Below are 26408 nucleotides of genomic sequence, written 5' to 3'. Positions count from 1 at the left end.
CTGGGAGCCAGAACCGGCATGATGAGAATGGGGCGAGAGTTTCGTCCTGTATTTCCCCTCTTCAGTTCAATTCCTCTCCTTGAGAGCCTTGTCTCCCCACCCCTTTCCCAGCCCCCTGCCACTCAGTCATCTGAAAGTTCAGGTACAGGGAGAATCGGCCTAGTGTTCCCAACGCATGGCCCTGTATTGGAGAAGAGAAAGCCTGTTTGTGCTTGTTTTACAGCTGTTGTTTTTCCCTCTTCCGTGGTTTCTGCCAATCACTTAAGGTTCTGACCCAGTGCGCCTCCTGGGTTGTACCAGGTCCATAGCCATGCCAATCAGTGGGTGAAGTTCCAGGCCGAGATGGAGCCTCTGCAGCAGCAACAGCCGAAGCAGCAGCCGCCCCCGCCGCCCCCACCGCCACACCTGTCTGCCTTACAGATGGATGCCCGGGAGAAGCAGGGGCAGCAGATGAGAGACACCCAGTTCTTGTATGCCCAGAAGCTGGTCACACCGCCTACTCTCCTTTCTGCCACACCTGGAAGGTCACCTGCCACCCCTGCCTTGGGTCCCTTAGCCCGAGTTCCACCAGCCTCTGCCACGCCCCGGGTTTTTGAACGAAGCAACATGAGCTCCGAACCCGAGGAAGAGGAAGGAGGCTTGGAAGATGAGGACGGGGATGAGGAGGATGCTGAGGTGGCTGAGAAAGAGGCACAGACTGCTTCAGAATTCTTCCATGTGCAGAAAGCGGCTCCCCAGGATCCCCGAGCGGGGCCCATGCCCAGTCTCCTTCCAGCACCGGGGCTCCCCCCTCACGGACCCCAGTCTAAAGAAGACCATACCAAAGATGCTTCCAGGGCCCCGCCTGCAGCCACCACGGCTGGGCAGCCCAGCTGGAATCTGGATGAGCAGCTCAAGCAGGTCAGTTCTGGCAGGGGGAGGGTGTCTGTGCGGCCTGAAGGCTGGCCCTGAGAAGGGTTCTGGAGCCGTGGGGGCCATGGAGATGCGCCCACCTCCGCGACCAGCAAGCAGCCAAGATGGGAATAGAGGGTGCTGTTTCTAGCTCGGCGTTTCTTCATTTAGTTCGAGTGAAATTACTATCTGTTTTTCTAAAGTCAGAATGAGGTGGTAACCGTGGTATGAAAAACATGTGAAAACGTTAAATGTGTGTCTTGCTACAGTTTCTCCTAGTCGTCCTGTAAGGAAACGATCCTGCCAAAGACAGTTCTTTTGGGGTTTGGGTTCCAGCAGCCTGCTCTGAGGCAGTTTGCGGTTTTGCAGCTCAAAGAGTTGATCATTTAAGGTTCGTATGCTGTGTGCAGTTCCAGCAAAGCACCTGCTAGCTGTCATTCGATTTCCCTCTTGTATCACCCCCTTTGACACAGCGCGGACAGACTGCACAACTCCCTGTAGCCACATGGCCTCCGGTGACTCCCAGACAATGTGCAGCACTGGAGCCATTCAGGAGGCTTTGAGAAACTGTAGACCCTTGGGTCTTCCTGACGCATCTCAGGGCGTGGAATCTAGTGAATCTCTGTTCTCAACCAAGGCTGTGCAGTTCCTGGTCTCTGGGAAACCGGCAGGGCCGGGGTTTCTTCACTCTAAGCATCCTCTTCGTGTGGTGCCGTGGTGCTGTTTAGATCAGTCACGAAGAGCAGAGAAGGCACTGTAGAAAGGTCCTCTGGTGCCTAAAACCCAGCATCTTGGGCCACGGTGGTCCAAAGAGCTGGGCTGAGTTTTACAATCGCAGCAGTTGCACCAGATTCTAAAGTCAGAGGGGTGAGTCAAAGCCCCCCTTCCCTCCCATTGACTCTCTTTGTGACCTTTCACCTTGCCACCCTACCTGAGCTAGGAATAAAAATAGCCAAGGTGCCTCACAAGCCTGTTGTCAGGAGCACCTAGCTAGCACCCAGGTGCCTGTTAGGTGGTGGTGACAGCGTGTCATTGAATCTGTTCTGACTGGTAGGTAGCCACCCTATGTGACAGGTTAGAACTACCCTATAGAGCTTCGCGGCTTCGATGGGTGGGAAGCAGATCACCAGGTCTTATGTTCCTTGAAAGCCGCTGGGTGGGTTTGAACCGCCATCCCCTGGACTACCGGCTGCTGAGTGCTTAACCGTTGCCTCAGACACATCTCTGAAGAAGGGACGGCCAATGAGAGTCGCCGAGGCTGCCTCCCTGACCACCCAGGGCAGTCACAGCAGAGCTGGGACTGGGATCAGAAAATCCCCACTTCCAGGACAGCAGCACCCTGGCCACCAGCCCAGACCCGCCTCCTGGCTGATGACTCTGGGTTAGCAAAACATCTGTGAGTTGCCGGCAGCCCCTGCACTGCTCAGGCGTTGGCAGCGTTCCATGGTGGCCTCTGAGTCAGCTCCTAGCGGCATCCCGCCCTGACAGCATGGGAAAGTTCAGGCTCGAGGCTGCTGGGCTGCCCCCACCTTGGCAGCTGGCCAGCCTCTGCGTGTGTGCGGTCGTTCCTAGAAAGTGCAGCTGCGTGCAAGGAACAAGTGGCGCTCCAGAGCTTGTCTGTCTTCAGGAAGTGCAGCAGGTGTTGAGGTCAAGCCATTAGGGCTTCGACAAAAGCGGCTTTTCAGAACTGGCGTGTGCACAAGCGTGCCTTGGCAGGGCACCCGGCTCTGCGCTCCTGGTGGCAGCGCCCCTGTGGCTGCACAGCTAGTGCTCCTGGGGCTGGCTGCCTGCTCTGATACCTTCCGTTCACTTCAGGTTTCTGTGTCGGACTCCCTAATTACTGGCCTCCTAGAGGGGCCTCGGTATGTGGAGACCAAGCAGTGAGTTTCAGGAGGTCGCTGTGGAACGGTGACTTAGAAACTCGAGAGCCAGCCTCCTTTGCCCAGGCTGCAGTGAATCCTCAAGATCTGTTCTGGGGTGTTCCCCTGTCCTGTCCAGTCCAAACTCTGCTTGGAAACCGCGCTCTGGGATTTTGTAAATGTTTGGTTGTGTTTATAATGAAGGTAAAGTAAGCATAGATATATGCCTGAGTGGTGTAGCTGCTAGGTGCTAGGTCAGCAGGTAGAAATCACCAGCCACTCCAAGGGAGAAAGATGCTGTCTACTCCCATGAACATTTGCCGTTTCGGAAACCCAGCGGGGCGGTTCTGCTCCGTCCTGTCATGTTGCTCTCAGTCAGAGTGACCCGATGCAAGTGGCTTTTTTGTTTGTTTTGATATCTCTATAACTCGATAGCTCATCTTTCTATAAATCTTCCAGGAGAGCCTATAGAAATCATTACAGAGAATGAGTCTAGCTTATTTTTGCTGCTGTTTAAAGCCTTTTGTTAGTTTGTGCCCCTAACCTCTGGAGAGAAATGAGAATACCCCTTGCCCTGGCCACCATTACAGAGCTCGTTTAAAATGGACACAAAATCATCTCGTTGACGACGTGTCCCCGGCGTCTGTACTTCTGTCTCCTACACGACAGACGTGTGCCAGGCGTGCCGTCCATGAGTGGACTGAGGCAGGCAGGCTCCTCCCTCCTGGACCTAATCTTGTGGAGGCCGTGTGGGAACCTCAAGGGATCTTGGGTCTCGGGTTGCAATAACTTGATCCTGTGTCTGCTGAAGCCCCACTGCCTAGTGTCACGATGCAGAGGTTTTAAAGACACCAAAATGCAGTCCAAAAGTTAATTTTGTCTGTTTTATAGCGTAATTTGGTAAGCCAACAGGATTCTCAAAAATATCTTTGAGTGTGCGAGTGTGTATAAGAGCATGTATACTCACGCGTGTCGGAAAAAAGGCATCTGCCAACTGCCAAGGAAAATACCACTTGCTTCTGGAAAACCCTTTTGTAGGACATGTAAAGGCACAGTCGTATCCTGGATGATCTTTGGAGAAACACTTAGAAAAAGTTTGCTTCTCAAGTCTTCGTTAGAGAGAATGCGTTCTCTGCCACTAGTGATGGGAAGGTGGATAATACCATTGAGCGGAACAGTCTAAAGCCCATCTGATTTCGATGGGCAGAGTAAAGGATTGTCAAACAAGACTACAGACCACGGGAGGTGGTGCTGGCCTGCTGGCAGGGGTGGGCTGGGTAGAGTACGTGTGTGCGTGTGTTTCTGCCCTCCGGGAAAAGGATGGTTCAGGCCGTACAGGCTTTGTCTGGAACCCAATATTGATTGGAGCCAGGCTTCCGGAAGGTTGCAGATGCCCTCAAGTAAGAGGAGAGAGTGCTCTCCTGGTAGGCATGGGGGCCAGGGTGTGCATCTGATTTTCTGCTAACCTGGGCAGGTTTTTTGGTTACTGCAGGTGGGAAGAATTCTTAATCTCCAAGTCTGCTTAGTCTCCAAGATCTCTTACCTCAGTCCCTGTGAGTAGTAAGCTGCAGTGTCTCAGGGTAGTCCTACGCTTCCTGGCACATACTACTTGTCTTAGGACACTTTGATTTGGCATGCTTTACAATCTTTAAAGGGGTTGGAAGGTGGGGGTCTGGTCCTTGGCTTTTCCCATTTTCTCTGCATAACTTTTACGAAACAACCTTATCACCTTCTAAGTACGCTCCATTACATTTAATACGTCTGTCAAATCTGTGATTCTGTTCTTGGAAAACATTTTTTCACACTCATCTGTTTGGATGACAGCACCTCCTAGTGTTTTTCTTCGCCTCGTCTACATTGGCAAATTGCTGTCCTTTCTTGTCCCTCTTCATTTGCAGAAACAAAAAAGTTGCCCTGAGTGAGATCCGGTGAGGAAGGTGTGTGGGGCAAGAGAGGCATGCTGGGGTTTTTTGCCCCAAACTGGCACACTGAGATTGGCTGTGAGAGCAGGTGCAGTGTTGTGGTTACAAAACCAGTTCCCCATCTGCCACAAAGAAGGCCTTTTTTATTGCACGCTGTTATGCTATCTTTTCAGAACCTCGAAATAGAACTCTTGATTAACAGTCTGACCTGGTGGATCGAACTCCAATTGCACTGGGAGTCAACATTTTCATCCACTCAGGAAGATGACAGCCGTCCAGAACGAGGCTTGTCGTCAGTGACGACACCTTTTTTGAAATGAGCGAGCCACTTGTGCACTTTTTCCCATCACACTGTCCTTGAGAGCTGTGTGCAACATCACAACAGTGTCTGCGCATTTGCAGGAAACCAAATGTTACAGCCGCACGCTGTTCTCTTAATTGACCATTACAAAACTCTAAACTGCTTTCATGAAAGAAAATACACTGTGACCAGAGAGACCCTTCCTTCCCAGGCAGCATCACTGGGTGCACTGGCTCAGAGCAGGCTACTGGATGCTCGCCTGGTTCGGGGGTGGAGATGTGAAGTACAGAAGCCCTGCCCAGCAGGGCTGCTTTTTGTTTCTTGGGGGGTGTCCCCTCACACTGCATGCCTCTGGCCTTGCAAACCCTAGTGGCATACAGGCTCTCCCCTTCTAATGGTGCAGCCCGGCGTTGCATGTCACAGGTGCTGTTCTTTGAAAGCAATGGAAGGCTGTGGCAACCTCAGGTGGAGGTCACTTTTCCAGCAGCATGCACTCACTCTGGTCTCCATGTCACATTTTGGTGATACTGTATCACACACTTTTTCCTAAAGCTATTGTACATTTAATAGACGGCCGCACAGTGTAAGCATAACTTTTATGTGTGCTCGGAAGCCCCCGCAAATGGTGTGACGCTCTTCTTGCAATTATTCACGTTATTTTGTTTGTCTGGAACGGAACCCACCACGCCTCAGAGCTCCCTCATTCTACATAATGATTTTCAACTGCAGGTGGTTCCTGCCCCTTACCAGGGCCACTGGACAATGTCAGGAGCTAGAGGCACAGCTTTGAGGGGTGGAGGGAGGGGGTGTTTGGGGCATCTAGTGGGTAGAGACCAGGGGTGCTGCTGTGCATCCTAAAGGGCATAGGTCATTCCCCTGCCCACCCTTCACAAAGAAGTACCCAGGCCAAAATGGACTAGCCGCAGCAAGGTTCCCCTGGCACTTTGGTGTCAGTCGCTGGAGGACGTTGGCAGCCTTGAGTTTTCTTGTTTGAAAATCGAGTTTCTGTCTTCCTTCTGTTGTTGTCTGAGTGACCTGCCAGCCTCAGAGAGGAATGGGATCTAGAACCTGCCGGCTCTTCCTTGGCTCTCCCCGCAGGCCTCCTCCCATATCGAGATGACTTCCTAAGATGTTAAGTCCAAAGGGGATGGGGGTGAATTAAGCCCACATTGAAGCTGTGGATTTAGACCCCAGCTCCACCATTTCCTTCCCACAGACAAGTGCTGCGTACCCTGCCTCTGGTAACCATCCACTCCAGGGGTGACGCTCCTCCACCCACACGTTCTGGTTGCTGCTTCAGTGACCTTGCAAAGGAAGAACTTAAACATGAAAGGTCTTTGTGAAATGTATACCACCAGACTAGGCTTAGTTTGCATTGTCATTAGCACCTTAATACCATCATTTGCCAGTGTTTACTGCCTTCATAGGTCTGATGGTCTCTAACTTCTGGTTAGAGTACTCCACCTCCTAGTCACGTATCCTAGGGCGATGACTTTAGTATTCTGAAGTTCTCTAAAGCAGAAACAGTTGCACTTTTAAAGTGGCTTTTTTGGAACTGGAATGTGTGCCTTTTTCCCCCCTGAGGTAGAAGTACCATATATACTTGTGTGTAAGCCGAGTTTGTCAGCACATTTTTAATGCAGTTTTTGATGTTCTGGTCGGCTTATACTCAAGTATACAGGGAATCCTTATTTCTCTAGGTAAATGAGCTTTCTTGGTCAGAAAAGGTCCTGGTTCTTGGCAGAGTGGGTCTGTGAAAACGAACGAGGCTGCTGGCCCCCAGGGAAACAGACCCCGAGGCACAGCAGTGACCTCCAGGGAACCACTGCTGCAGGACCAGGCAGGGTTACGCTCTGTTCTACCCCAGTCACCAAGCCTGAGCTCCTGATGGCAGCCAGCAGCATTCACAGCCAACCCCTGTGGGCGCTGAAAACTTCCTTTCAAACTTGTTGTTGTGGATGAGGTAACGTAGACCGTAGTTTTCCATTCAACAATTCAGGCACATTTCGTTTCTTGTCATTGATCACAACCCCCACCACGCACCCTGGCTTATCCCACTTCCTCCCTCTATTTCCTGTTTCCGTTCCTCCTCCTCCTCTCCTAACCTTCAGCCCTTTGTCCTTTTGGTCTTAAATGGCTGATGATTCTGCTCCGTTCCAGATCTGAAGGGTAGGTGATAGCCATAGTCTTGGGGGTGGAGGGCCCATCAGTCTGTATCTGAGGATTTTGAATTCTGCCCATGTTTTTCTCCCATTCTCCAGACCTTGTAGTGTGACCCTTTCCATAGGGTTGATGGTAGGCGCTGGGCACTCTCTAGTCCTTCTGGTCTCAGGATCACAGAGACTGATGTTTGCTTGGTCCATTGGACTGTGTGTTTCCATTTGTCTTAACATTTTCGTCACCGCTCTTTTCTCTGGATGGGGAGAGACCAAATAGTTGCACCTGACATGGCTCTTATGACAGACGCCAGTCGCTACGCACGAGAGTAGAACGTAGAACATGGTTTCTGTGAACTCGGTTGTGCCTTTTTCCTTGGTGTCCCCCCAAAACACGGTCCTGAACCCTGGATTAGGACTCACTCCCTTGGGGTGTTTGGTTATGTCGAGGTTTTCGTACCTTTGTCCCCTGGAAGTGCCACCCCACTCAAGGATCCATTCGCAGCAGAGTAAATACACACACACACACACACACACACAGCTATCCTCTGTGAGAGGTGAGATAGAGATATGTGGGTCTGTTCTCCTTCCCCTCCCCCTGGTCAGCTGTGTGTCTAACCTAGCATCTACTCTCAATCCTCACTGTGAGGATTGTGTCTTTGAGCAGTATTTGTTGCTCTTGGCCTTATCTCTTGCAAACCTTCCATTAGGCGGGCAGCCTCGTCTTTGCCCCACAGAGCAGGAATGCCCCACCAGGGCTCCTCACTGTCCCGTTCTTCACTAAGCATGAAGCCTCTGAACCGAACTCAGTGCCACCTCCTCCTCCCTCCACGTGTGTCCTGGATGCCACCCCTGCCCAGATTTTCAGAGACCTTGCTCCATCTGTAAACCCCTGATGGCTTTACTTCTGAAGTCCTGTCCACGGTTACACATACTCTGACAACTCCCAGTTCAATGATAGAAAACAAAAACCCTTTCAGCAGAAAACCAATCTCGTTTGGTTCTTATGCCTTAAAAACAAACAAACAAAACCCTTCCCTTGACTACATGTTTGCCTTGCAGCTTTTTCTGTATTCCCAGCTGCCTCCTCTCCCTCTGCTCCTCACCCCCAGCACAGCTCCCCCAAGGCATTGTTTGCCCCCGCCTCCACTTTGTCGTATCCCAGTCACTCCTCAGCACACTCCATCTGTACTACATGCCTTCCACGTCCCTGCAGTAGCCCTTGCTCAGGTCACCAGTGACCTCCGTGCTGCTAACAGCCCGTCCTGACGTCATCTGATGTAGCAGTATTGAATACAACTGACCAGTCCTCCTGGAGGCAGTCTCTTCTCTGGATTCTGTAGCCCCAGAGTCTGCTTACCAAAGCTATTTAACTTTTATTTCTTGCCATTTTGAAAAACCAAAGGTACCCTGGTGTCAGTCGTCAACCCTCTCCTCGGGTCGCATGTGACTGGGTAACTTCTTTAGACTGCCATGGCTTCACATAGTACTTTCACATCAGCGACTCCAGTATCGCTTGCTCAAGCCCACATTTCTATCCTGAGCTTGGGGTATGTATTCCCAACTACGGTCTTGACATTTCCATTTAAATAAATGTCTTACTGGCATTTCAAGCTGAACATGTATTAAACTGAACTCTTGATTTTCAGTCTATTGCTGTTAATTCCCAACCGTCATTACCTTCTTTGCTTTTTCTTGTCAGTAAATAGCTTTTTCTTCTTTGTAAATAGAATTTTTATTCAGTTATTCACACTAGAAAAGATGTGGAATTAACTATCTTTCATACCTTATACTCTGGTTGTTCCTCAGGTTCAGCCAACTACCAAGTCTTACCATTTGTACCATCTAAATATTTTTAGTCCACCAATTCTCTTCAGCCAATTTTTGCCTCTAAAGTCTCCTACCAATTCTTTCTTTCCCTGCTGTCATACACCTAGCTACCCTCTCCTCCTTTCAAGAGTTACAGCCTCGGAAACACACTGGGGAAGTTCTACTCTATCCTATAGGGTCGCTATGAGTCAGCAGTGACTCAGTGGCAGTGAGTTTGGTTTTTTGGTTTGAACCCACTACTGTAGCCCTCAACATGTTTCTGTGGCTTTCCCCATGGGCTGATCCATCTGTAACGCAGCAGGTAGAGTGAGCTAAAAATCCCATTGGATGTGTTACCCCTTTGATGCCATATAAGTAAGAAGCCAAAAACAACATGAGCTGCCACCTGTCTACGTCTCCAGCCTTCAGGTGTCACCTTAAGTATCTCTTCCTCAGGTGCTCTGTTGTCCTCACTCTCAGTGGACGTCGTGTTCTGTTAACATGCTGTCTTTGAGCATTAAGCACCTACCCCCCACTAGTGACATGGGTAGGTTCTAAAGCCCGGGTTGTTCTATGGAAATCAGTGTCGATGCAGGTGGAAGGTGAGGTGACCACATCAGATCACAAAATGGAAAATGAATAACTGCCAAACCACTGAGAATCGTGGCCCAGCTAAGGTGGCACATGGCCTTAACTTCACAGACAGCAATGCGTTGCTTGGCGACTCCACATTCATTACTACCAGATGTAGTGATGTAAATTCATAAAATAATCAAATCATGGTTTTTCTTAACTGCTGCTATAAACATGAAATGTCAGATAACCAGAGTTGGGGGAGTCGATACAGTTTTATATTTCTGTGTTCTACATGGTTGATGTCAGATTGCTCTGCACAGATGGGTGTCGTAAGAGGACAGGAACCCTGTCTGCTTGGCTGATCATACCTTTAGCTCTGGCGCTGCAGCGGGCTACACCGCAGACTGCCAACCCCCCACACAGCGTTGGGAACCATTAGCTATTCCACAGGCGAAAGATGAGGCTGTGCATTCTTTCCTGTAGGCTGCTGAGTCACCATCGACTTGATGGCAATGAATGTGAGCGAGTGAGCGAGTGGTAGAAGAACTCAATGAATGTTTGTTTTTTCCATTTCCTTATTTACTGTGTTGTTTAACTGAGCTTTTTATTGAGATAATGATGGATTCATACAGTTTCAAGAAGTAATGAAGTAATTCCTTGTACACTTTGCTCAATTTCCCTCCGTGGTAAGTAACATTTTGTAAGACTAGAGTACAAGATCAATAACCTAGTTGGTTGATGCAGTGCCTGGATCTTGTGCGTATTTCCCCAGAGGTGCCGCTACAGTTGTGCATCATCTGTTCTGTTTTCAAGGCATCTTAGTTGTGCGTTGAGCACGCTTTCTGAATCGCTCATTTCTTAACTGAGCTCATCTGTCTGCAGGCCTCACTTTGGCTGAATCACACTGGCCGGTTTCATTGTATGAGGTTTTTACTCTTGGTCAATACTAACCATTTTTATAACTTCCCTTGTGATCGCTTCTGTCATCCAGGGCTGGTTCTGGGCTTGTTTTTTGAGTTCCCACAAGGGTGGGCTGATCTGCCCGTAGTCGGTAGCTTAGTTCACATTGTGGTATGATACATCAGTTGTGTGACATCTGTGAAGGTATCCTTTGTGTGTGATCAGTGGCTGTGAGTACTCCATGAGTCTTGAACAGAAGGGTTGACAAATGCAGAGTTGTATGTATGTCTATCTATTCAGTGAAATGTGTTTGCTGCTCAAATCTAACATTGCCTTGCCCATTTTGTTTGTATGAGTAGTTCCAGAGAGATGGGAATTACAGTATTCCAATGTAAGATCGACTTTTTAAAAAATTTAACATTGCTAATTTTTTCTTAGACATTTCGACCTTTCTATATTAAGAGCATATGTTAAAGACCTCTTTTGGTAGTTTCATTAATCCATTTATTTATTTTATTTAATGATACATTTGGACCTATTTCACCCTCTCAGTTATTTTTTTCGACAATTATTTTATTGTGAGTTAGGTGGGAGGGGGGTTACATTTCAGACCATCTGTTTTGTGCTCAGCAATTTAAACTACTTATCAAATCCCTCCTTGTCCTCTTGTATTTTCTATTTAACCATATTTTTTCATTTCTCTTACCTTTTATTTATTTGAAACGAACTTGTTTGTGACTAAAGATTCTAAGTCCCATTCCTCCCCCTCCCCTTTTTTTTTAACTACTCAGACCTATGTTTAGGTTTGAGGGATAAAAAATCTGGAGGGATTTTTTTCTCTTTTTTTTAAAGAAACACACTGTATATTTACATAGCCCCTCCCAAGAAATGAAGCCCACCACAATATCCTAGGACTCTCTTCCTTTCCCCCCTCCCCCAATCTGTCATCAATGTCCTATCCCACCTGTCTCAGGCCTCCTTATTGTCACCAAAGTCTTGTCTTTATGCATATAAACCACATTTTTTCCTCTTTGCTTTTCCTTGTAATAGTGGTGTTATTAAATATTTATCTTTGCAAAATTGACTTTTTACTTAACATAATATTCTCTAGTTTGGTCTGTCTTGTGTGTAAGGTAGTTGTCATTGTTTTTTATTGATTCCTAGTAAGTATTTCATTGTATGGCTATACCAGAGTTCGTTTATCCATTCCTCTATGATAGGGGCTTGTGGTTGCTTCCCTTTTTTTCTGTTATGGAGATTGCTGCACTAAACGTAGGTGTGCATGTCTGTTTGTGTTGTATCCCCCCTCCCCCTTTATTTCTTTAGAGTACGTGCCCAGGAGAGAGATTGCTGCATCGTCAGGTGCTTGGACTTGCATTTGTTTAGGGAAGTGCCAAACTGATTCCCATGGTGGGTGTCCACTTCTACAGCCCCACCAGCCACGGAAAAGCTTTCTCATCCCCGCATCCTCCCCAGCATTTGTTATTTTCTGTTTTACGGAATCTTTGTCTACAGGTGTCGGCGTGAGTCTCATTTTAATTTGTATTTCTCTTACTGCTAGCGATCGCAAACATTTCTTCGTGTGGTTGTTAGCCACTTGGATGTTATCTTTGGTAAATTGTCTTTTATGTCTTGTGTATGATTTAATTGTTACTTTAATATATCAGTGTACATTCTTGACTTTTCCTATGAGTTTGAAATGGTATTAAAGACAGAGAACAGTTGCCATTGAGTTCATCTTGGCTCATGGCAGCATCATAGTAGAACTGCACTCCCCAAAACTCATCTTTCAGAAATGGATGGCCAGGCCTTTCTTCCAAGGCACCTCTGCATAGATTCAGACCACTGAGTTTCAGTTAGTAGCTGAGCAAGCACTTACCAATTTGTACCAATTAGGAATTTGGGAATTCTAGTTTTTAAGTACTCTCTAAGCACTCCCATCTTTGAGAATATTGTAAGTTTGTTTTAACTCCCTCACAGGGAGCGTCTATCTCCATTGCTTCCTATCGCCTACTTTTCCCTCTGGATTCAATTACTGGTTTTCCTTCTTCACTAATTGTTTTTAGCAGAGATTTACCTTTAAAAAAAAAAACATTGAATGCTATTGCCAAAGCATTATGTTCAGTACATGCCATTTCTATAGACTGTTGCAGAATATCTACTAGTTGAAACTTTCCTTTATTGTACCCCCACTCTGTACAATTGTAGTTCAATATCTAGTTGATCATTATTTTCCAATAATACTTTGATGATATTAAGGTGACCAGATGTCCAGCTTTTTAACAATTTTTCCTGCATCCTGCGGCGTTTTAAAAATGTCCGGATTTTTTGGAAAGAATGCACGACGAGCTAGGGTATACAGTTTTCGGCTGCCATGTGGCTGTTTCGCCAGGATATGAATTTTATCCATGGTGTCCCGCTTGACCACTGTGACAATCTGGTCCCCTTAATGATGATGATTTTAGAGGCTCCTAGCAACTGTTTTTGCTGATGAGAAATCTGTTGTGAGTCTGTCACCTTTGTGAATCTTTCTTCTGGTACTCTTAATTCTTCTTTTTGACTCTGTTCTTTTGCACTTTGACCACAATGTTTTAGGTTTGGACTGACTTTTCTTTGTCCCACTTGTCCCTCAGGCTGCTCCCTCCACCTGATTCAGACATGTCTTTTCCCTCAGTCACTATTTTCCTTGACCACTACTGTAAGAAAAAGAAACCCTGGTGGTGTAGTGGAGGATGCATTGGATTACTAGCCACAAGTTTCTCGGTTCAAATCCATCACCAGTTACTCCATGGAAAGATGAGGCTGTCTACTCCCATAAAGATACAGTTTTGGAAACCCCAAGGGGACAGTGCTCCTCTGTCCTTTGTGGTCGATACAAGTCAGATCATACTCCTTGGCAGTGAGCTTTGAGTTCTTCTAATACAAATATTTGAACTTTCTCCTTCAGTCTACCTCTGTGTCTCAGCTTCGATCTCCTGCAACTCTGAAACATTTATACATTGTTTTCTACTTTATAATTCTCCAGCTTTTAAAAAATGCATTTAATCATTACTGCTATATTGAATTTCTGTACTTGTTTTACCTTAAAAAGTCTTCCTGTTCTCACTTTATGGTTTCTATTCCTTCCTTTTAATCCTTTAAATTACACATCTTTAGTTTTTGGAAAGTCCTTATATTTTGGAATTGCTAAGACGATTTATAGCTGAGAATTTCAAACACATAATAATGAATCGCCTTTGCCCTTTTTCAACACCGATCAGCATCCTGTCCATCTTTAAATGTGCTTTCTGTAAATATGTGCTTCGAGGATTCGATTATTCTTTCATTCTCTGGAGGCAAGTTTCACACTCCTGTTGCCTCTGGTGCGGCTGGTCTTACATTTCCAAAACAAGCTCATTTTGAGCAGGGGTTCTTTCTGTGTGCTGTCCTGGATCCCAGAAACAGGCCAGAGGGGAGTTTTGTTTTCTGACCAGCAGAGGTGGTTGAGGTAGTGTAAAGTTGGGGTCCGGATCTGTTGGTGGGGAGATTCTGAGTTTGCTGGAGGTGCCAGGCAGAGGCAACACTCATTGCTTCAGGCTGGTGGAGGCAGTTTCTCGGCCCCATCGTGGGGTGGGGTGGGAGGTGCAGCCCCCCAAGGCCCCTGACTCCATGTAGTTATCTCAGTCCTGGCTCCTGACATGCAGGGGCCGTGGCCTGGGCGCCCCTCCCTTGAGGGGAGAGGCTTTGAGTCCCCATTCATCAGCTTCCGTTTTAGTATCAGGTGATGTGGATTCTGCTTCCTTCGTTGGTTCCAGGGAATCAAGGTGTGAGGAGTACAGTGTTCAATCTTGCCTAGCACTTGTATGTGAGGTCTCTGGGCAGGGAAGGAAACAAGCGTTTCTCCACATCAGATTCGTTTTCTTCATAGGCTGAAAGTGAAGCCTCCCTCCCCCACAGTTTCATTGGGATCTTTGTTTTCTTGTTGTTTTGCAATAGCTAAGATTTTGTTTTGTTTTATTTTATTTTATTGAGCTCTTAGGGCCATGCCCTTGCCTCCTTTCGTGGACTTGTGTGAGTCAGGCCGTCCTGTAATCCCTTTAGGTTTTGGTCGGTTTCACAGTGGGGAAAGGTGAGTCCGCATCTGGAGGCGGGCTGTGAGCCAAGCTGGCCCACTGAGCCTTGCTCCTACTCCTTCACTGAAGATGGAGCTGGGAAGGACCATCACTGCCCGGTGGTTCTCACCACTCTGAAAGCAAATTACTGTTTTTCTGATGATCAGACTACTTTAGGCTCATGGTAGAAAACACGAAAAATATGCAAATTTGTAATGAAGAAAATTTAATCACAATTATATAACCTAGATATACTTAAACTTTTTATTCCCTTTGTGTTTTGGGAGGGAGAGCCAATTGTAGGTATGTTTTAAAATATTTTAGGCACAATTATGTGCCTATCTTTTATCACCTAACAGACTAAGCACATTTTTAATGATTAACATATATTTTAAAGTATTATTTTTAAATAGTTTGCTTTCGTATGAAGGGGCTTCAAAGATTCTTGGGAAAATCCTATTATCTTTTAATTCCATTTTCCCAGGTGCTTTTCGAAGCCCACTTGTATGTGTGGAAGTAATATTGACTTATAAAATAAAAGTAGATAATGTGGAAATGCATAAAGTAAATGTCAGCCTGACTCTGGGGATAATTGTTACTAAGTTTGACCTATACCATCCCAGAGCCCTTTCTCTCCACAAATATAATTTGGCTGTTTCTAACAAAAACAGGAACTATGCGTGTTGTTCCACAACTTGCTTTTTTTTTTTTCAAACTCAGGATTAGGACTGCCATTTCATATGTGTCCTCAGATGAATGTATTGTGTTTTCATAAGAATTTGTCTCAAAATGATATAAGTGAGAATGGATCATGTTCAAACTCAAGCCAAACTCACTGCCACTGAGTAGCTTCTGACTCGCAGCGAACCTGCTGTGAACTTGAGTAGAACCACCCCTGTGGGTTTCCAAGACTGTAACTTTTTATGGGAGTAAAAAACACTACAGAAAGAGAGAGTAAGAATTTTATACTTTAAATAAATGCAAGGGGCTTCCCCCAAAATTGTGTGAAAAGTCCAGTATCTTTTTTCTTTTTAACTTTTATTGTGAATTGGGTGGAGGTTTGCAGAAGAGGTCCGTTTTCCCTTGAACAATGCGTACACCTTTTGTTTCATCTCATTGATTGCAGCGCCCCCTGTAGCATCACTTACCTTCCTTCCTCCCTACGTTTTCACTCTCCGTACCTCCTCCTTGCCTAACCCAGAACAGCCTAGTCCTGGGGTAAGTGCTGCCCTTCACCTGTCAGATGGTTGCTTGTTCTAAGCTGCATGTACCTCTTTATTGTCCTTGTTCCCTTTATAGACTTGCTGCTGTTTGGTAGAGAATTGAACCGGGGTCTGCACTCATTTTCAGGCCTGAAGTGTGACAAAGGCCCATACTCTGCGATAAGCTTGCCCTCCCTGTGACTGGTGTGATTCCTTTCCGAGCAGTTGGTAGTGGTAACCGGGCCCCATCTGTTCTCCTGGTCTCAAAGTTGTGGAGACTGATGCTTGTGTGGTCCATTGGATTAATGGTTGGTGTATGTCTTCAATTTTCTGTACTCTTTTTCCTCCAGAAAGAGAGAGACCAATAGTTGTATCAAGCCCTTAGTCACGACTCACCAGAGTAGGACGTAGAACATTGCTTTTATGGATTTGACCTTGGTGTCCCAAGACGATGGTCCTGAGTCCCCAGACCCACGGACTCATTCTCTCAAGTCATCTCCATAACTTTGCCCCTTGTGTGCTCCACCACATGGGCGCATGCATTTGCAGCAAAGGTGCACGTGGATAAATGTTCCCCATCAAACATGTATATCCCATGGACCTACGCTTCTGCTACTGTCCCTTCCGCACCCCTTCAACGTATGTGTGTGTCTGTTCATGGCTTATCTGCCGGCAGATCGCCATTGTGGGTTTGTTGCCTTTAGCGCATGAACTTCTGTGCCTTGTTCTGCTGCCATCATTGGCTGGTCTCTCTCATTACTGTATATTGCCTTCCCTGCCTTTATCTTTTAATTCCATTTTCTTATCAACTCTGTAATGCCCCCTCATAGTACACTTGCCTACCCTGTCTCCTTCAATGCCACCTCCCTTTCCAGAAGAGACCGCAATTAGAAGCGAGCTAGTTTCCAGGTGGTTTCTGAATATTGACCTACAGAAGGCGCAGGTCACAGACCAGGAGAGCCTGCGGGAGCTTGCCTGAGCTCGAGCTTGTGGGCAATTACAGACTCGTGCCTCCCTCCCTTCCCCCACTCAATGAGCTGGACATCGAGTCACGCTGGCCACTATGTATGCCTTCATTCTCGCACACCACACAATATTCCACATAGTTCCTTACCGCAGGGGAGCTAACCTGTCCTCTCTTGATGGCATTGGGCTTTTCTAATTTTCTTCTTACCACATTTAATGCTTCCACAGACATCTTTGTAGCTGCAGGTGTGACCCTGTGTCCTAGTATATTTCTGTGGCACGAGAAATTATTCTAAGAGGCGATGTTAGGACTTTATATATGTAGGATATATATAATGTATGATAGAGTATATGTTATTTTTTTCTAGTTTTTATCAAACTTATTCTTTCATATTTATTAAGTTCTTATTTCTGTACGTACACTTGCTTTTAAACAGTCTAATTGCACTTAAAGGCTTATAACAGAAAACAGTTTCAACCTTTCCTTAGATGAGAGGTCAGTTTTCAATTCTTAGTTTCTTTTGCTATTTACATTCTCATTTCTGAATAACATTGTATAGTGTTATTTCTCAATTTCTCCGTTTCAGATATTATCAGTTAACTTCCTGCTGTGAAAATATGCCCTCAGCCCCTTACGCACACATACCCACCTGTACTTCCCCTACCTCTGTCTTGCAATGCTGATTACATCAGTAGCAGCACTTACATGATTCTGTGCACATCATTCATGGGTGAAAAGAGCCCTGGTGGCTCAGTAGTTAGTGCTCAGCTGCTGACCAAAAGTTAGTGGTTCGAACCCACCAGCAGTTCCACATAGAAAGACGTGGCATTGTACTTCCATCAAGATTACTGCGTGGTTAGGGCTCAAGTGGAGAATGATGATGGCAACAAATGTCTAGATGTTCTTGACACAATGGATCTATGTATGGATTGTGATAAGAAATTGTACAAGCCCCCAATAAAATGATTTAAAAAAATAAATATACATTAGTAAACTTTCATAGATATATTTACTGAAAAAATATAAAGATAAAACAGAAATCTACTTTCTGCAGGATCAAAAAAAAGAGCAAGTATAAACAGATCAGAACTAAAAAAAAGAAAAGATTACAGCGTGGAAGCTGTGTGGGACAGTTCCACCCTTTTTTTTTTAATCATTTTATTGGGGGCTCTTACAGCTCATAACATTTCATACATCAATTGTTTCAAGCATATCTGTACATACATTTCCATTTCCATCATTTTTTTTTACATTTTATTAGGGGCTCATACAACTCTTACCACAATCCATACACATACATACATACATACATACATACATCAATTGTGTAAAGCACATCCGTGCATTCTTTGCCCTAATCATTTTCAAAGCATTTGCTCTCCACTTAAGCCCTTTGCATCAGGTCCTCTCTCTCTTTTTTTTTTTTTTTTCCAGTTCCACCCTTTCATCTAGGGGTCCCGCGATTGGAATTTGCTTGATGGCAATGGATTCATTTTGTTTGATAATTTACCGATGAGCTGTATAGTAAACTACATTTTCTATCCTTATATAGTTTATTTTCTCTAGAGTCAGTGTCTGTTTTTCATTAGTTTTGTTTTCTATATATGTTTCATTATTCCATCCCCAACCTCTTTGACAAAACTGTAATGCCATAAGCCTGATTGAGCAGTTTCTTGTTCATCCTTAAAGGCATCTCTTCAAGAGTTTCCGTCTCTCTGTTGGAAATACCCACCAGCGAGCTTCTGTCCCGTGTCCTGGTTTCTAGCCCTTAGGTTGCTGGAGCACCCCCCCCCCCCAGGGGCTTTCCCAGGTGTGTGTGAGATATAAGTGGGACCTTGCGTGTCTTAGGAAGCTTTTACTCTAGTATACTTAATAGTTTAAAGTACTTAAAAGGATTTTTAAAGAAATTGTTTTGTTATTTTTTGGTTTTGGTCCTATCCGGAATTCTTGTTTAGAAAGTGGAATTTTTGGACCAATCTTTTCATGTTGTTAACTTTCTCCTGTAATTTTCCATCTCTGTGACTTTAAAAATGTAATACCAACTGCTAAAACATTTTCAAAAGATCAGGATAATGTGGCTGGCCATTAATAATGTATTTTTCCAAGCTCTTGCCAACATCAGTTATTATCAATTCTTTATTTCAACTGTCTTTTTATGTGGTTTTTTGCCTTTCATGAATTGCTTGCTGGTAGTCTTTCCCTATTTCTCCATTCTGTTGTTCATCCTTTCCTTAGTGGTCTGTGGTAGGGTTCTTGCATGGACCCTGATCTGTATGTATGTTCTAGAATTTTCCATAGTTTTTGTCCACGAGCTTGATTTGTGGGTGGTGGTTTTGTTTTAATCAGGTGACGGTTTTAAGATTTCGATTTAGCTAACTCTCCTGGATCTTTCCTCTTATTGTTTCTGTCATGCTTAAGAAAGTGTGTTCCCCTCTCCAGGATTATTTTTTTAAATTATATATTTTTTCTATTATTATTGTTTTATAGTTATATTTAATGTGGAGTTTTACTCTGAGAGTTGTAAAAAGAAAGGTGAAGTAGGGAATCACATTTTGTAAGGCTACATTATTTTTTTCAAAGGCTACATTATTTTTAATGGCCAAAAACGTTGTGTCCCAGGGATTGGGCCTCCATGTGTGGCAATGAAGCTGTTTCTAACTTTGTCTTTTAACAGATAAGCACGAGGAGGGGGGGCTTCAAAAAGTCCCCATACAAAAATGGAATTAAGGGCTACTGGAATTTTTCCACACACTTAAAGAAGTCACTTTGAGTTTCTATTTATCCGCTTATGATAGCTAGAGAATTACAGGATTGAGGCAGATTAGGAAATTGAGGCAGCCTTGTCAGTGTCCCCGTTTGGTAACTTTGTAGCCTACAAGTTACTCCTGGTGCCTCTGCTTTCTCATCAGAAAGGTGGATGGTACTGGTGCCCGCCTCATTGCATTGTGAAGATGCAGCGCGTGAGACAAAGGTACCTTGTTGGAACAGAGCTTGGCATACGTCGTATGCACTCAGTTTTTACTGTGATGGGTGTTTTCAGGGAAATGACTTTAGAAAGGTCATGCCATGTTCTTTCACCACTAGCACAGTGGTGAGCCCCATTGCACCAGCACTTGTTAAAATTGAAGATCCATCCTTTAAAAAGCACGAGTTTTACATGTGAATGATGGGCTCACTTTTCTGTCTACATATGGGTCTTAAAATTAAGCCACTCCTTAGAGCCCAGGGGGCACAAGGACTGGGCTGCCAACCACAAGGCCAAAGTTTCAAACCCACCAGCCGCTCAGGAAGAAAGATGCAGCTGTCTACTCCTATGAAGAATTCTGGTCTTGGAAGCCCCTGGGGCAGTTCTGCTCTGTCCTATGAGGTCAGCGAGAGCTGCAATGAACCGGAGTGCTGTGGGCTTAGGGCTCGGTAGATCACAGATCCTTACAGGTGCACTGTCTGCTTTGGAGTGTGTCCAGATTTCTCTCTGCCAGGCCCTGTGGCCACGTGAGTGTCAGCCACTGATCCTGTCCCAGTGTGGCTCAGAATGGGAACATGACCACCACAGTGTGTGATAGGAACACCGGTCCTGGGAGAAACTTTTAGAATCTTCGCGTAAGCTGACTTTTCAACTCAAAATGCAATACTCCCCGCTTGAGGAAGCCTGATGGGTTTGTTTTCTTTCTTTCTTTCTTTCTTTCTTCCTTTATTTTATAAACTAATTTGTTGTAGCATTTTTTAAAAATGTCACTGTCTTCCTATACCTTTACAATATGCCGTTTAAAAAGAAACCACCTTAAGAACCATTTGGCCAACCTGCGTCAGTTGGCCACTGGGCTCCCACTTGCTGAGCACTGAGGTGAGCTCTCTAGGGTGAGTGAACGAGTGTCGGGAGGCAGGATGGGAGGGAGTGCAGTCGGTAAATCAAGAGCTGCAGTCTGTCCTGGTGCTGCCAACTGGGATTCTCAGAGGGAGGAGCACCTGGGCCCTGGCTCTGCAGTGCTCTGAGGATTAGTTCTCATCCTCGCTTCCCATCTTAGACTCACCCTCCCCCATAGAAACCCCGTTTCTGCAGCCGCCTTGGTTCTTGTATGGAGAGATGGTGTGTCTAGGTGGAGAGGTGGGAATGCCACCCCCCTCTCTCCCCTCCCCCTGCCACCCCCCTTTCTGCCACTTAATCAGAAAAGGGTCCCGTGTAACTCTTTCCAAGCCACCGCACCTGAATGGTCTCTGTTGCTCTAAGAGGTGGGCTGCTCTTGCTGGTTCCTGATGAAGTTGCCTGACAGCGGAAGGTGTGCATCTGATTATCACCTCAGTGCTTCCAAGGCCTGATCTTATCAGGACAGCACTGCTTATAACAGTATCTGTTTCTTTGGGGGGAGAAGGAGGGAGGGACTCTCCTTTTAGCATTCCCTTTAATCCTGCCCACCCCCCCACCCCCGTACAGGTCTCTTACCTCCCAGACTCAGTTAAAGCTCCAGAGAGGCCAGAGTATTGTTGTTTTCCTCTTTATACCATAACATTACAACCATCTTAGCTAGGCCAGAGGAGAGCAGTAGGTGTGCTTCAGGGAATACTTAAAAAGAGCCAGACCCACAGACCCAGCCAAAGAGAAGGCCAAATTACATGTTTGTTATTTTCAAAATATAATTTTAATCTTATCAACAGCTACAGCAATCTGCACCCCAAGTAACAGAGTTCCAATTTGCATTTTCAGAGCAATTAGCCAGGAGTCCACAAGCTTAGGAATGGGCCCAGACCCTTGGTCTTGTGGTTTAGAATCTAGTAGGTTATAGAGAGTAGACAGAAAGGAAACACATTTTTGTTCTGAGTTACCTCCCAGCAATCTCTGTAAAAGTTAATGTGCACTGGCATTTGAAAATAAGGAGAGTAATGAAGGCTGAGCATGGTAGTGGGGCAAGAGGAAAGTCAAAGAAAATGGAGGAAAGAGCTAAGAGGCAAAGGGCATTTATAGAGGTCGAGATAAAGGCATGTACATAAGTAAATATATATATGAGGATGGGGAAATAGATCTATGTACATATATTTATAGGTTTAGTATTAAGGTAGCAGATGGACATTGGGCCTCCACTCCAGTACTCCCTCAATGCAAGAATACTTTGTTCAATTAACCTGGCATTCCATGATGCTCACCTTCCCCAATGTGATCACTGAAGACAAAGCGGGTACATAAGCAAATGTGGCGAAGAAAGCTGATGGTGCCCGGCTATCAAAAGATGATAGTGTCTGGTGTCGTAAAGGCTTGAAGGTAAACAAGAGGCCATCTAGCTCAGAAGCAACAAAGCCCACATGGAAGGAACACACTAGCCTGTGCGATCACGAGGTGTCGAAGGGATCGGGTATCAGGCATCATCAGAACAAAAAATCATATTACAGTGAATGGGGGCTGGGGAGTGCGAAGTGGAGACCCAAACCCCATTTGTAGGCCACTGGACATCCCCTTACAAAAGGGTCTTGGGGAGGAGACGAGCCAGTCAGGGTGTGATGTAGCAATGATGATGAAACTTACAACATTCCTGTAGTTCCTAAATGCTTCGTCCCCCTCACTATCATCCCAATTCTACCTTACAAATCTGTCTAGACCAGAGGATGTACACTGGTACAGTTAGGAACTTGAAACACAGGGTATCCAGGGCGGGTGATCCCTTCAGGACCAGTGGTGAGAGTGGCGATATTGGGAGGGTGGAGGGAGAGTGGGGTGGAAAGGGGGAACCTATTATGAGGATCTACATATAACCTCCTCCCTGAGAGATGTACAACAAAAAAGTAGGTGAAGGGAGACATCAGACAGGGCAAGATATGACAAAATAATTTATAAATTATCAAGGGCTCATGAGGGAGCAGGGAGGGAGGGGAAAAATGAGCTGATGCCAGGGGCTTAAGTGGAGAGCAAATGTTTTGAGAATGATGAGGGCAATGAATGTACAAATGTGCTTTACATAATTGATGTATGTATGGATTGTGATGAGAGATGTATGTGCCCCTAATAAAATGATTTTTTTAAAAGGAAATACAGGAGATTTTCCCAAAGGTTTCAGAATATGGGGGGATCCGAGTGAAGCTCAGCTTTGTGCTTTAAACTGTAGGGAAAGGGTTAACTCCTGCCTTGAGGAGAGTGAGGAATGGGAACGAAAATTGCTTTGGACATCCGAGCTGTGCTTTAATAAGATATTCCAGGTGGTCAAGGAGTAATCCTAAAATAGCCTAGATACTTAATTGCTTTTAAAGTCAGGCACTCTGCTCTCTGGGGAGGTGCAACTCTAAGGAATGCAGTGCTGGCTCCTAAGAGCTTGGAGGCGTGGGGGTGGGGGTGGGGGTGGTGGTGGTGGGTGTGTGTGTGTGTGTGTGTGTGTGTTTGTTTTTCTCCAATCTTGGAGGCGTGGTCGTGTGTGCTCCTAAGATCTTGGAGGTGTGGTCGTGTGTGTTTCTTCCTCCAATCTTGGAGGCGTGGGTGGGTGTGGGTGTGGGTGTGTGTGTGTGTGTGTGTGTTTCTGTCTTCCTCCAACCCTACTAAGAAGAAAGACCCAAGGCAGGGTCTCTGGGTCAGGAGCTGTGTGTTAATGTCCCCTCCCCCCTTGCAGGAGTATTAGCCACAGACCTTGGCTTCTGCTGTGGTGTGTTGTTGTGCCTGACTTCCTCCTGGGCTTGTGTCCCCCTACCCCCAGGGACCCTGGTCTGTAGTCATTAGTGCTCAAAGCTCAGACCTCCTGCCCCTCTTCCTCCCCCTCCCCCCCCCCTTGTTCTCTGTGAGAGCCTCCGTGGGGAGCATACCTTCCTCCACATAGGAATTCATGTCATCCTTCTCCCTATCCAGTGGATTCCATCATTGGCTGAATCTTAGGAAAGGTGTTCCCCCTGGTTCTGCTGACCCCAGCCCCTTTCCATCTCAGATCTTAAGTCCTGTTTACCAGAAGCAATACACTGATGTGTTAAATCATTACTTACCTGCTCACTATCATCAAGTTGATTCCTACTGAGACACAGCATCCCTATAGAGCAGTGGTTCTCAACCTTCCTAATGCTTCAACCCTTTCATACAGTTCCTTATGTGGTGGTGACCCCCCCCACCATAAAATTATTTTTGTTGCTACTTCATAACTGTCATTTTGCTACTGTTATGAATCAGGCAATCCCTGTGAAAGGGCCGTTGGACACCCAGGTTGAGAACCTCTACTATAGTGTGTTCCCCAGAGCGGCTGGTGGTTTCAAACTGCCAACCTTTTGGTTAACAGTGCAATGCTTACCCAGGGCATTGAAGATTTAATTTTATTACCTGAAGATGTAGGTGGCTCGTTGACTGCCGGGCAGGTGTCAGCTCCGTGCTAAACTCGTCCAGCAGTTCAGTGCAGTCCAAATCCAAATCTTGGTTGTGGTGGGGAGGGGCAGGGCAGACAGTGGGTTTTGATAGATGACGCAAAAATTAATCTCCGAAGAATTAAATGTAATTCGTTTCTTTCTTTTTAAACATAATTAATTTCTGTTATTGGGTCTCCCCATTTCGACTTTTTACATTTTGTGAGGTCAGGGGCCTGTTACTGTTAGTCTTTCTCTTCCTGGCTGAGAACCTCGCACAGCGCTGGCCTGCCTTACCTGCTCCCCCTCTTTGTGAGTGGATGGGGCCTCAGAGTCCCCATACAGCCGTGTGGCTGCTGTACTTTCTAACAACCAAAAACACTTGCACTATTGAAACCATTCAAAGCACAGACTTGAGCATTTATCTTTCTATCCAGAAAGACTTCTAGCATACTCCTCTGCTTCTCCACCCCCCCTTCACACAACACCCCCCACAGTTCAGAGTTTACATTTTCTCTGGTATTCCAGGCATTTCTCAACCTGTTTCCACCTTAACTATTCTGACTTGCTGTCTGATACCCTCTCTGCCAAAACATGCCTTGTGTATCCTCACTCCCCACTCATTGAAACGGTAAATTTCCCCTCTCCCTGCCTTCAAGGCCCAGCTTAATCTCCACCTCAGCCTCTCCAGCTTGTTCTGCCACCTCCCGCTACTTTGTGTGTGGGGACTGACTGCTTTGCACTCATTATGTGTTGCCTGTGTGCTCAGCCCACCGGTGGTGAGCCTCTCCTGTGTTGTAGCTGTTGAGGGTGTGTGCTTCTCAGCCCAGTGCTCAGTCTGGGCTCGGTCCTCAGGGGATCCGTGTGAGATGAGTTTGCCATAGACTCAGAGCTTCTCAGGGCAGAACAGGCCCGACTCGAGTTGGTTTCTGCACCACGACATCCCAGACAGTGGTCATCCTGGGACTGGGAGCTGCCCACCTCCTGTGAAGGCCCACTCCTACTGGGCAGTTGTAATGGTGGTGACCTGTTAACTTCTGCCCTCTGGAGGGATACAGAGAAAGGGGCGGGGAGTCTGCTTCCTCTTCTGAGGAAGCTTTTCAGAGATGGATCATTCTCTGCTTTCCAGGGTTAAGGTGTCAGGGAAGCAGTGTTGTAATTTTGAGTAGCTGTCAGGTGATACTTGGGTTCCCCATATGAAGGCCATCTTTGGCTGCTAGAACCTCTGGCCCCCCAGGTGTGACTGCTCCCCTGCAGGCAGATCTCCGGTCCCCTCACCCCCGCAGGAGCCCAAGGTGGTGGTTTATCAGTCCCAGTTCCGGTCCTAGGCAATTCTCAGCCTAGGCAATTCTCAGCCTAGGCAATTCTCAGCCGAGTGTTGTGTGAGGGCTGTTTTCTGTCCCACGGAACCATTGACTACCCAGATGAAGAAGAGATAAGGCACAGGCATACAGGAATCGCCCATTACTGGGATCCACCCAGGGCATGGCAGGAATTCTGCCGACAGAGGAATGTACCCTCCGGTCTCTCGCTCCCTCATTCATCTCCCCGTGCTTTGTACTGTCCTTTCAACCCATGAGGCAGCGGAACAAAGCCTGGATCAAGCCTGAATCTATCCTCTTCCCAGCTGTAAAATTCCCACCTCCACATTTCTGACAGGTAAGTGAGAAAACGTGTGGCCCTCTCTCGGGCTGCCCAGAGTGCCCAGACATGAGCCCCTCCCCCCCTCTCCTTTCACAGCCAGTTTGGAGGCTTCCCTAGGGAAAAGGAGCCACAATATGAGTATAGGAGCCAGGGCAGGCCTGGGTGGGTTTGGGGGGACAAACTGTCAGTTTCCTGTGAGCTCCCGGGGAGATCAAAGATGTTTACAGGGAGTTCTCTGGTCCGAGAGGCCAAGAAGGCTGTAAATGGCCATCAGTGACCTCGCCCCAGCTACTGTTTGACCCCTTGATCGCATGGCTACTTAACAGGGTCACAGCCGGCCCGGGCCCTGGAGACCTGCAGGCAGGGGGCCTCCTTTGGAAGTTCTTTACACCCGGATTCTCCCTAGACCCTTAAATTTACGGCTTGACTGGAACTGTCTCTTGGAGTGTGCTTTCCCTGCAGGCCGCTCCCCAGCTTTTTCCTCCACCGACCACACCATCGCAATTAGCCAATCTCGGGCTTGGCGTCCAAGAACAGATGAACCGGAGCTGGTTAACTTTCCAGCGGCCATCCCTACAACCGACGGAGTTCCCCCACATTAACTTGCGGTGCACCCCTGAGCCCTGTTTCACAGCAGTCGATCAGTTAAGACCAGGAAAGAACTGCTTAAGCCTGTAATCCTCCCAGTGAAAGAGTGGGAGGGGCAGGCGGTGGAGCCAGGGGTGAGGGTCCCCAGGAGTCCCATCCCTGCCTTCCAGCAGATGTCTCATGCTTCCTAGAAGCTGGAGGGG

The 26408-nt window shown here is 46.6% G+C and overlaps 1 protein-coding gene across 1 annotated transcript in view; it reads left to right on the top strand.

Moving 5' to 3' along the window:
* ARID3B (AT-rich interaction domain 3B) overlaps positions 1–26408 on the top strand; it is a 51244-nt gene that overhangs the window by 2604 nt on the left and 22232 nt on the right. The window contains exon 2 of the mRNA XM_075535739.1: positions 267–900. Within this exon, the coding sequence (XP_075391854.1) occupies positions 343–900 (558 nt within the window). The 5' untranslated portion in view covers positions 267–342. The remainder of the gene's footprint in view (positions 1–266; positions 901–26408) is intronic.

Source organism: Tenrec ecaudatus, chromosome 17, assembly GCF_050624435.1.
Source record: "Tenrec ecaudatus isolate mTenEca1 chromosome 17, mTenEca1.hap1, whole genome shotgun sequence".
Taxonomy (NCBI): domain Eukaryota; kingdom Metazoa; phylum Chordata; class Mammalia; order Afrosoricida; family Tenrecidae; genus Tenrec; species Tenrec ecaudatus.
The sequence above is the reverse complement of the archived record's forward strand: the minus strand, read 5'-3'. Positions and strand labels throughout refer to the sequence as shown.